The sequence below is a fragment of the Stegodyphus dumicola genome, chromosome X1 (genome assembly GCF_044657685.1).
Source record: "Stegodyphus dumicola isolate Sdum_Otavi_A_Nest chromosome X1, ASM4465768v1".
NCBI lineage: Eukaryota > Metazoa > Arthropoda > Arachnida > Araneae > Eresidae > Stegodyphus > Stegodyphus dumicola.
The window spans coordinates 26155293-26168163 of NC_140780.1; the positions used below are offsets into that span (position 1 = coordinate 26155293).

Sequence of the window (12871 nt, forward strand, 5' to 3'; positions counted from 1 at the left end):
GTAATTATTTTCTTTTCACTTATTATCTTTGATTGCTAAATTATTATCACATTAAACAGTTCTTTAGAAAAGCTCAACATTATATTTCAGTATCACATACATATATGATAAGAACACAGAACAAAATAGTACATTCCCTTCTTTATTAAACCAGCTGAACTTTGAAGCAACACACAGATGCATTAGAATTCTAAGTATTTGCTCATTCAATTTTACAGAAGCTATAAAAAATTACTAATATGCTTAAAATATTACAAAGAAAAATTATATTCCTAGATATCACACTGAGATAACACAAATGTTTTATATATGTCATATAATTTCTGGAGGTCTAAATTGAATTTTGCATATAATTATCAAAATGAAAATTCTAGCAAACAAAAGTATATCAAAAATTTAAACCTATTTCCATACATACAAAAATTATACATGACCTAGAAATGGCATATAACTGCCACAATTCAATATAAGTTGTGCATCTAAAAAGAAAATTTCGTTCATTCAGCTCATACATAATGTGAACATAATGTGAACATAATGTTAAAAATCCAATATGGTTTACTGTTGAACTTTGCAATAGAAAATGTTTTCTCTTCATAGATCTAAAAATTTTATGCACAGAACTTGCTTAGTTTTGTATAGTTATTTATCCCACCACTTTAAATACTCTTTCCTTAATACTGAGACACAAAATGTAACAAATCATATTCAGAAAGTTTATTGCAACTTCAGTTTACTTCAGAAAGTGAGTCTCAGATACATTCTTCTGTCATTAATGCTGCAATATGAATTTTTCCCTCAATATCCAAACAAATATTATATCCCTCACAATTCACTAAGTTGGAAACATTATTTTTTTAGCATCTTGTACTTCATCATGTGTTAAAAAGTTGATATGCTTAACACAGTTCCCTGTTGTTTTCTCTGAGACATCAGTTCAAAGGCAGCAAACGTAGTGCATCGCAAAGGCTGATATTCCTTACTAATAAGCCTGCACAGGTTGGCACCATAGCAGGTACAACCGGTGTGGCTGCATCAGAGTCAGAAATTACAGGAGGAAAAAGTTTTTAAATTTAGAGAAGCACCCAAATGCAAAATTAGGAACTGCAGAATTTTTAGAATTTAGAGAGGCAATAAAGCAGAATTTAGGGCCCACAGAGAATGCATCAAATGACAAAACATGCAGCGCTGGCATACCCCATGCAACCACTCAAAGGCCAATGGCCAGCATTAATTAATGCATCATTATTGACTACAGTGTAATACCCTAGCCAACAGGTATTTAAAAGTGACATGCAGAAGTCTCCATTTGGTTGCAGAAAATAACATTTATGGCATACTTGCTTTCTTTTGCTATCATATATTCTGTTCTTAGACTTTTTAGATGGAGAATTTTTTTTTATTCTTTTTCTCATCACATATCTTTCTTCCTAGCTTTTTAGCACCAGGTTCTTAAAATTTAAAAAAATATATATTTGTGGTATTTTCATTTTTCTCAATGTATTCAGAAAGCAAGCTCTCCTAAATTTTAAAAATGGGAATACACACCGAATAGCTCCCTTCTAACCGTTGAACTTTATGCCAGCCTAATACAAGAACCCACTAGTCAGGCAGAAGCAAACACCTATTGACATGTAGTCAATGATTTCACTCAATTAGCACCACATTCACCTTCTCTAATTATTTCTATATGATTTCAAACATAAAGAGCAACAGAGACAACAATAAGTGCGAAATTCACGTTAAGAGTAGTAAAAATGAAGACGTCTTAATAGATATTCTAATGTTATTACCATAAATTCTTGTTGAAGTGCAGATTTCTTTTCAAGAAATAGTTTTGTGTTAGTTACTTGCAGTTTATCCATGAATACTTCCCATTTGTTATGTTCTTACTGTAAATGTGTCCTTCAGAAATTAAATTATTCCATATAATTTCCCCCTCTCGATTTTTGAACAACAAAATTTGTAAAAAAAAGGGGGGATGCATGAGGAAATATAATTATTTATTTGGGAGGGGGAGGATCTAGTGGTCTAAAGGTCCAGATATTGGACATCCAGATTCCGGGCTGTGTATTATATAAAGTTTATCTAATAATCCCTCCAACCCATGGTTGAATTATGGCTACAGTAATTACTGGCACAAAATTTGGTAAACCAATTCCTTCACACATGCTTGATTTAACCAAATTTTAGCAATTTAGGAGCCTCTTGGCAGTTTTCCTTCGTTATTTGGCACATTTTGCACTCTATTTTGAGCTTATTTCCTTACGTTATCTTTTATTCAACTTTAGTTAAAGAATATAACAATATTTAATCACATTAACAAACTAGTTGATATTTAACAATATTTGATTACATTAACTAATTTGATTACAATAAGAGATGTATTTTCCATGTTTTCATATACAAATAGGCAGATTAACAAAACTTGTTTTCATATACAAATGGGCAGATTAACAAAATTTGTTTTCATATACAAATGGGCTAATTTGATAGCAATACCCAAATGATAACATTTATCACAATCACATTAACCGCCACCTGTGGTATATCACTGCTGATTAAAATTAGGGAGACAGCTAATTTGGCAACAACAAACAACTGCTTGTATATATGCAGTACAGTATTAAGATACACTTATGAAAAATGAAAGAAAATAAAGAATCAAAAAGGTGAAAAATGTGCTTTAATTTAAACATGCATGCCACGAGTTACCAGATCTTTTAAATGTCTCTAAAACCAATAGTCCCATGGACTGAGGTCTGGGGGATCGGGGAGGCAACAGATTATGAAAGTGCCAACTAATGACACATTCTTCTGTAAAATGACATTTAAGAACATTCATAACACAATGTGCAATGTGCGGAAGAGGTCAAGCTTGCATAAAGATTGTATGTGTAAGGCCCTGATGTGCTTGCAGAGATGGAACAATTTCGACTGCTAGCAGCAATATAGATATCGCTGCCCAGCAATCAAGCATGTCACTGGACCTGTGGAACTTAACTCCTCCAAGAAGTACGAACCGAGAAAAACTCACGCAGAAAATGCACACCATACTGCTATTTTTGGTGAATGCAATGGAACCTCTAAGACGGGACAAATTTTCTGATTCCCAAATTCAGCAGTTGTGAATATTCACTGCCCCATTCAAATGAAAATGTGCTTCATCTGACCAGAGAATACTCCAGAGCTATTCTGAATCGACCTCACAGCAAGCAAGAAACTGAAGTGAGAGCCAGAGTCACACGTCAAAATCATGTGGAACCAACCGCTGCCCTAGTAAAAGTTTGTACAGGTAACATTGGAGGATATTCCACAAGATCTTATGGCCGGTTGAACGTGGTCTATCCAGCACCTCTGCTATACACTGGACACTGGCGAGTCTAGAAAGTTTGAAGCTGTATCCTCTACGACCTGAAGTGCAACCTCCTGCACTGTTTCTACAGAAACAGCTTTCTTTCTCTTCCAAGATAAACAGAAAACGATTCTGTTTCTTCAAATTTTGTTATTTTCTGAACGTTTTTAACATTCATTGGACCTCTGGACATTTTAGAATCCCTATCCAAAATTTCTGTAGAGCAACTACTGCGAAATTACTGCTTTGGTAAAACAATTTTACTAAAAAGTGCGATCTTGTAAACTTACCACTATCGTGAACAACATGCACATTGAAATCAAGGTGTCTGAGAATGTTTCTAGGTTTTATAACAGCTGCTGCATGATGTTGGCAATGATTTGCATTTTTACTATTACTATATTAGTAAATTTTTAAAGTAAAATGCTCTCTGGTTTTGCTATTTGTAACTAATTTTTTCCCTTTTTTGAAAGAAATTTTTATCTCTTCATTAAGTCCACCTCAAAATTTCTGATCATTGGTTTTGCTTGTAGGCAGTCTTGAAATAGGGTTCTTTAGTTACAGACATCCTGTTGTTGATGATGTGTTAATGAATTTTTCCATTATCACAAACATTCTGTGTGGACATGGTCTGAGTTAATCTGACAGATATTTTAGTCCAAGTCTGCGGACTGAGTTGACTGATGGTAACGGTACATATAGCTGGTGTACATATAACGGTACATATAACCGTATAACTGGGATGCCTTCTGTTCATTGAAAATGTTGTTTCATAAGTGCTTTTGTTGCTCGAAAGAATATCTTATGGAAAAATGAAGAATAGAACTCAAAAGAGGCAGTCTCTAACGACAGAAGTTGTATGCACATGCCTGCTCATATAAGTATTACTGATGTTCCTACGTAATTGCATTTGATGATAATAATTATATCATTAAATGTACTTCAGCTGTTTATTTTGCTTTTCTGAAACTCTACTTTTTTAGCGGTGGTTCTGAAATTAAAAGTTGCATCTTGTAACCAGTGCTGTCTTAGTATGGAAGGAACTATTATTGAAAAAGCAGTTACAGTGGCTAGTTGTGATAAAAAGTTTTTGGCAGTAACACTGCAAAATGCATTCTTAAAAAAGAATTTACATAAAAAAAAAATATTCAGATCATCACTTAATTCAGTGTGATTTAAGCAAAAGGGTAGTTTCATTTTATGGATAATCATTCTTTGACAGTAATTTTTACATTTCATGGTTTAACAAAAATTGAAAATTTATACTTAAGTGATATGGAACAGATAAATTTCCACGTACATTTTAATAAATTGGTTTTGAGGTTAAAAAGCGATGCACAGTTACTTCACAGAAAGTTTATTACAATTTAGTCTAATATTGAATTAATCTGTTATTATTTAATAAAACAAGCACAGATACACTAGCTAACAAAATCAGCAGAGCATCCATGTTAAATTACTTTATTCAATCTCTTGGATAAAGTATTGTTACACCACAAAACGATGCCTCTGAATAATGGAAAAAGTAGTTGTAGAAGGTAGTTTGAAACACAAATTAGCAACTGTGACACCAAAACTTATGTTCATTCTTACTGATGTGAAAATCATATAAACAGGCAATTACGTCTTAACTACATTTTTGTACCACTTGCCATGGGAGAAGCAACTTGTTGCGTCTGTCTCAAGTTAGAATGCAGCATGATTTTCGAAAAACACAGCGAGCCAAAGAAAGATGGAAAGATGGTTGAAGTTCGAGTTTAATGCTCAGCCATTGGTAGGCTGCACATTTGTGGAGACATTTTTAAGAGAACTGAAGTGTTAAGACATCCTGATCAAAGTAAGGACTGTTATTTGCCAAAACCTGTCCTTAGCCAGCTGCCAAAATGTCACCTAACCGCACAGACAACTGTATATAGCAGCCAAAAGAAAAGTATAGCAAATATCTGCACACAATGAATGTGTGCGTCGATAGACCAGTTATTTGTGTTTTAGTTATTCCTCAACATGACAGAGTTCAACGAAAATGGGCTAAAGAATATTGTGATTGGGGACCTTCCAAAAGGAGATAGGGTCTTTTCTCCAAGCAGTCCATATTCAGCCTAAAGCTGAATAATTAATGATTTCAGATCTGGAGGGAATCTGATAAATATGATTCAGCATTTCCCAAGAAAGATTGCATTTTGCCACAGATGAAGAGCTTACTTTGGTACAGATAATCCTAGGTGGGTATACAGACTTTGCTCAACATTCTAAGTGGATGTTTCTGAATAGACATGCTTTACATTGCTAACCTCAGTGATTCAGCATTTTTGATAGGTGATAATAATACCTGACCTCATTAAGCTCACCTTCTGAAGCATATGCTTAAGAGGAAATATTAAGTCACATGGCATGGTTTGAATGCTTCTGAATCTCATAGAACATGCTTGAAATGTGTAAGGCAAATACATTGCTGAGAGACTACAACTTTCACTGATGCACCTTCAGTTGGAATGTGCTTTCTTGAAGACTGATTGCATTGACACATCTCATCAATTCATTTTCTTGCTGGTGTAAAGCTATCTTCCTAATTCGAGGCTGAACACATTGTTAAGTTGACAGAATGGCCAGAGTTTATTCTCTCTTCTCCAAAAAATGTGGCTAATAGTGATTCCATGACATCAAGTCTGTTTTATGTAAATTAAGCATTGTTTACACTAAAACATGTTTTTATTTAGGGGTATTTGTCATTACTTTCCCTTTGGCATTTATCTAAAATTTCATGTTGTTTCATTTCATTGGTATCATATATAGGAAAAAAGAAAAATACAGCAAGCTTTTTTTAAGGAAATCAAAACGCAATGAAAAGATTATGAAGAAAGTCATGCATAGATTTCATTGAATTTATGCATTACTTTTTACAGATTTAAATATAATGAAACATATTTCGTCTTTCAGGATTGAGAACTTGCTTTTTGTTTAATTCTTTTAGTCCTGTTTCTTTAACTATTCTCCATTCACTTTTTCATGGAGTGAAAATTTTACACTGCTAGAAATTTTCATACCTTTGCATTTTTCTGATTAGTTTATTATACCCCAGTTACTTGCAAAAATAATAAAAGCTATTACAAACAGAGTAGACTTCAATTCAGTTGTTGGGCCTACACTTTGTGTAAAAGAGTATGCATACTTTACAATTTTTATTACATTCTGATGTTTAAATAGTTTGCCATCAGCCTTCTTATTTATACCATTTATTGCAAAATTTTCAAATGTTTAAAAATTTCTAAACAAAAAAATTTACTTTTTCTTAGTAAATTTTGCTTCATTTTTAGAAATTATCTTAATATCCGTTACAATCTGTGCTACTACATTTAACTTTTATATGTGTTGAAAATAGAGAAAACGGATGGTACTGCTTTGCAGTGGAATGAATGTAAACAAGAATAGTTTTCATTCAGAGAATGTACTGGCAGGCGACCGTTATGTAATGTAGAAATGAGAACGAACTGCATATCAGTTCATTATGCAATGTAATTTCCATGAAGGTTGGCCACCTAATAATAGGATAAATGTAAATATGTACATAAAATGATATAACAAATGTTAGAGATAAAAAACCATTTGATGCTGTATTTTACTCAATGTTCCACCTTGTTTCAATGCTGTCTTGATATGGAGCATCTCAAGGGAACTGTTCTCATTTGAAAAAAAAGTAAAATTGTTTCATGCGAATGGATGTGTACAGACTATGCCCTAAGAATATGGTTAGAACATGATTAATATTAAATTTTTAATGTATCCGATTTGAATTTTGACAATTTGAAATATAAGTACATTTACGTATTACTGCGAAATAATAGCAGAATTAGATATATTAAAATGGAAGAGATCCACACAGAGAACAATAGTTTCGAACCTGTTAAAAAAAAGATAAAGGACAGTTCAGCAAAGAAAAATAAAGATGAATTATGCCAACTGCATGCCCTGTGATTAGAAAGCAAAGTAGTTTAAAGGAATTAGACGATGCAATTCATTCCGTAATTGAGATATTTTTTAGAAGTGGATTTAATTAATTCTGAGGTATAGTAGGAAAATATTCTTGAGCTATTAAATGAGTTGAGTGTTAAAAGAAGATAAAACAAGGTTCTGAGCAAAACATGGTTAAACAGCAAAATGTACACAGCACTGTAAAATTTCCAAAACTAGTGTCAGAAAAATATTCTAGTAATCCTAAAAAATTCATGGAGTTTTGGAGCAGTTACAAAAGCACTATAGACAAAAATGAAAGTCTTAGTAAGATAGAAAAATTCACATATCTGACAACCTTCTCATACCATGAGTAATGTAGTATGTTCATTGGAATTAAACAAAAAGAATTATGATGAGAGTATAAAAATTCTGACGGAAAGATTTGGGGAAAAAAGAAATAATAATTAGTCAATTCATGAACAAGCAGTTAAATTTAGAACCAGTTAAGAGTTCAAATAACACTAAAGCTTTACGTAGGTTATATGATGAGATTGAAGTTGCAGTTTGGAATTGAAAGGTGCAAGGTCTTATGAAAGGTTCATTTGGTCAGCCATTAACACTTCTATTGTTAAAATCTATTCCGAAGTGTTTGTTCTGGAATTTAATCAAAGGAAAAAACCAAAAGAAGAAATTAATGTATTTGTTGGACTTCATTAAATGTGAAACTGAATGTCATGAACTATCACGTTTACTGACACAAGAAAAAAAGAGAAAAATACCCTGCCTCCATCTTTTGAACATGCTGATTATAAAAAATTACATACAAATGAACTTACAGCTGCAGTTTACACTGTTGATAATCACACATGCATCTTCTGCCAAAAGTCCCAAAATTAATTTTTTTGTGATAAAAGTATTAAAGAAAAATGTATAAATTACCTAATGAAAAAAGATAGTTTGTTTTAAAAAATATCACTTTTGGAAATCATGCGTGAATAAAAGACTGTTTAAAATGTGGGTTTAAATCACATCATGAGTTAGTACATACAAACAGTTCAAATTGTAATGAAGGGTGAATAGCTTCAAATCAAAATACAAAGGAAGTATGTGAAATCGTGCATGAAAATTCCATAGATGAAAAAAAGTCTTCAAAAGAACACATACTTTCTTTTTGTTCCACATAATAATAATTTATGTGAGAAAAATGCTCTGCTGCACACATGTTCAGTGCTAGCTCATTATGATGGTAAAGCAAAGAAAATGTCATAAATGTTCCTTACAACAGAAGAAATATAGTTATTTATTTGAATCAGGCTGAAATGAAGACACATTGATCTAAGCAACAATATAAAAGATAATACAGAAATTGATGATTACAGAACATTTTTTGTTATGCCAAACATGACTGTGGATGATAAACTAAATAAAATATTTTCAAAATATAGTTATAACCTGTATTTTCCATCTTTTATTACATTATATACATTTTGCACTGTTACTTTTTAGTGGAACATAACATTAAAACATTCTTCACAAAATAAAGCTCATTCTAAAAAATATTTAAATTCTTATGCACATGCATTTTTAAAATTAATTTACTTACTAAATTAAACTGCAGCCATTTTGAAAATTTTTTATTTTGCACGCATGGATTTTCTAAGTAAAACTTTGCTCCAACTGTTTCCGTGTAATTCTTTGGAGAACATGGGTCACTAACTGTAGTATTTTTTTCTGCCTAAAATATGAATGTATACATATTAGCTAATAAAATATTTTTGCTCATAACATTGATAGCATTTGAGAATTTAAATAGAAAATTTCCTTTTGGCAGGAATCATTCATTCATCAAAGAAACACCAGCACCCTGTTAGCTCCGAAAAATCTAAATTTGATAATATAGAATGTTTAATTTTAAGTTCAACTGGCAAATTTTTAACCAGATTTATTGCATGACTAATATATTCTCATGTTACCACTTATTCTTTTAACCTGAAATGTTGAAGGATATTTTAAGGTAACTAAGAGGTACAGTTCAAATCTTCTTACTTATGTCAGCTGATTACAGAAACAACAGTAAACACCTTACAGTACTTCACAACATAACATTAAGGAATTTAAGTGTTAATCACAGGACAGAAATTGCTAATGAATATCGCACATTTTGGAATTAAAGAAGCACTTCCATACATGCACAGCATATTTAAAAAAGATGGTTACAAGCTTCATTTCCTTAAATATTGATCTCAGACATGAAGAACAAATTAGAAATGTAATTTCTCAAAATAAGGCAGTTTTCTAAGAACTGTTTCAACTATGGCGAAAAGAGGTGGATCAATTCCTAAATTAGAAAATATTATTTTTCATATGGTCCCCATACAGCAAAACTCCAAATTATAAAACATTCAGGAAAAATATAAGATTATTTCTTCTCCAATATGAAAAACAATGATATAAAGCAGGGATTTCAAGATCAAAAATTTTTTTGTGGGGGAAGGGGTGAATGTTTGATCTGAAAACAGCTGATGGACCAGACTTTACATATGTATATACTATACACATCATATAATCTAGAATACCTTGATGATTGGATGATAGCTAAAATGTATTGGAGATGGTGTGGTAGTAACAATATATGCTTTTCTGTGTAGATACAAAGATGACACTAACAGACATGGCCAAATAAAAGACAAATAATTTCTATACATACAGATTCTTCACGTTATCATGGATGTGATATGCACCCCACTATTTCATATAGCTCAGTAAACCTTTAGATAATGGATAACACACAGAAATGAGTGAAGCATGTTAGCACTAGCAAGGCAAAGTGTTAAAGTAAGTAAGCATTCAGCAGAAATGAGAGATATACAACTGGTTCTTTACTGAAATTTTCATTTATGATTGGATAAAGATATTGTATCACTATACCAGCCTGTTACCTGAGGTTATGGTTTGGAGTGCCACTGGATTTTACTTCTACACCTCGCAATACACCGTGGAAGAAATTTGAAAATAGGGTAATTGAATATGTCTACCACATATCTATTTGTTGATCTCTAACTATCATTTGTCATTCAAACTGTGCTAGCCACTACAGCCACACCTGACAGCAAATTTCCTGAATTAGGGAGTTTAGTTTGATTAGGGAAGAAGGGATTAAGGAGTTCCAAAGCAGGTGAGGGCTCTCTGCCTATGGGGACGGAGCCTTCACTGAGGACATTCTAATTGAAATTGGCTCTCATCTATATTACACATAGGAAAAAACATAAAGTGTTCCTGCAGCCAGCCTGCTCACTGGAACTCGAACCTAGGTTAACTTCCCAATGTTCAGTGTCTTTAGTGCTCAGCCACTAAAATTTAGGGAGGAACTGAGAGCTAGAATTAGGTTATGTTATTAGAATACAGCAAAGTTACAAGGACTATCTGCCGAAGATGACAGATGTCTTCATGGGGGATATTCTGAGGGAAACTGGCTTGTTTTTATGTTAGAAATCATAGCAATCACACAGCCACCCCCATTTGCCTGAGATCAAACCTAAACCAGTTTGAATGAGTACAACTCCAATTATTCAAACTCCAACTATCCGAATCACTTTCAGAATTTAAGAAAAAAAATTTAGAAGGAAACGTACACAAAATAATGATTCTGTCTATGCACGCTAGTGTCCTTCCCTCTGCAAAGCTAGTGCATGTGCAGCGCGCTAACATTATAGGGATGACGAGTCACTGTCTCATGATGCAGTTATATTATTGGCTACGGTACTGTCCTCCGTTGCCAGGTGACCAGCCCACCTCTTACTGTTCGTTTTGATTGCTAGTCAGTCAGTGTGTCTTTGATCTACAACAGTACTGGGGCAGTACTCTTTCGCGATGGTGCATGGTTTTGTTTGTGAGTGTGTTTCGCCGTTCACCATGTCTTCTAAAAAAAACGTGTTGTGTTATCGTTAGCAGATAAACTAAAAATTATAGAGCAATCAGGTAAAGGAGTTATGCATAAACAGTTGGCTGAGATGTACTGTGTTGGACAATCAACGATTTCAGATATTAAAAGGAGCAAACCTACACTTCTAAACTTTGTCTCACTCCTTGAAAATAAAGAAAGAAGTTCTTCAAGAAAATCAATAAAGGCAGCAACAAACAAAAATTTAGAAGATGTCATTTTCAAGTGGTTTTTGCACCAACTTTCTATGGGAAATCCAATTTTGGGTCAGATTCTTTGTGAAAAAGGCCAAAATATTAAAAGGAGCAAACCTACACTTCTAAACTTTGTCTCACTCCTTGAAAATAAAGAAAGAAGTTCTTCAAGAAAATCAATAAAGGCAGCAACAAACAAAAATTTAGAAGATGTCATTTTCAAGTGGTTTTTGCACCAACTTTCTATGGGAAATCCAATTTTGGGTCAGATTCTTTGTGAAAAAGGCCAAAATCTTAGCTCAGAATCTTGGTTGTTCATCCTTTAAAGCAAGTAATGGCTGACTAAGAAATTTTAAGTGCAAGCACAGTGTCTGTTAATTAGATTTAAGTGGTGAGAAGTTATCAGCAGACAACAAAGCTGCCAAAGATTTTATTGAAAAATTTAAAATTATAGCAGACTCCTACGATCCTGGGATTTTGTACAAGGCTGATGAAACTGGCCTTGTTTGGAATGCTCTGCCTAAAACCACCTAGAAAAGACCGTGTTATGGTGCTTACCTGTGTGAATTCTTCAGAAAGCCATAAAATAACACTTCTGTTGATAGGGAAGTCAAAATGTCTAAGAGCATTTAAAAATATGGAAAAGCTTCCTCTCTTTTTTAAAAACCAATCTAAGGCTTGGATAACTGCAGCATTGTTTACTGAGCAGTATGATGAAATTTTCATCTATCAAATGAAAAACTACCAAAAATCTCTTGGAAAAGAAGGCAATAAAGTGCTTTTGATTGTTGATAACCAACTCACCCCACCGGAGAATTGTTGGAAAGAGAGAATGGCCAGTTTACAACAATCTTTTTACCGCCAAACATCACAAGCTTAATGCAACCAATGGATCATTTTGTTATCGAAACCATGAAAAACCATTACAGACGGAAACCTTTGGCAGAGAGCAAAGACGAAGAAGGAGTGTTGGCTGACTACAAAAAATTCATTTGAAAGATTGTGCTTACATGGTGGCAGAAGCTTGGAGCTTGGTTAAGGAAGTCATATTAAGATGTGCGTGAAACAAGTTCAAAGGCATATCAACTGAAGAAGAAAAAGGAAAGGGGAAAAAGAAGCTCAAGAAAAAAAAAAAGGGAAGACACAGGAGATGAGGAGGATGACATATCACTTGAGGAATTAAGAAACATTCTTTTGAAAATTCCTGAATGTTCATAAGTTAGTGCTGAGGATAAAGCAAAATGCATGGTGTGTGATTCGTCAGACCCTGGGTTTCAAATTCTAAATGATGATGAACTTATTGAAAGTGTGAGAGAACAGTGTCGAGGATGACGATGACCTTAATGTAAAAGTTGAAGCAGACATGGAACCAACAGCTAGTGAAATGTCTACCAGCCTTAAAACTGCATTGAAGTAGATGGTGTGTCTGCC

At 33.3% G+C, this 12871-nt stretch overlaps 1 protein-coding gene across 1 annotated transcript in view; it reads right to left on the bottom strand.

Annotated features, from left to right (window-relative positions):
- The window catches only part of LOC118191865 (ectonucleoside triphosphate diphosphohydrolase 1-like), a gene marked incomplete at its 5' end in the record, with an annotated part of 143908 nt that overhangs the window by 39860 nt on the left and 91177 nt on the right, over positions 1 to 12871 (bottom strand). The window contains one exon of the mRNA XM_085808542.1: positions 8910 to 9041. Coding sequence (XP_085664668.1) covers positions 8910 to 9041 — 132 coding nt within the window. The remainder of the gene's footprint in view (positions 1 to 8909; positions 9042 to 12871) is intronic.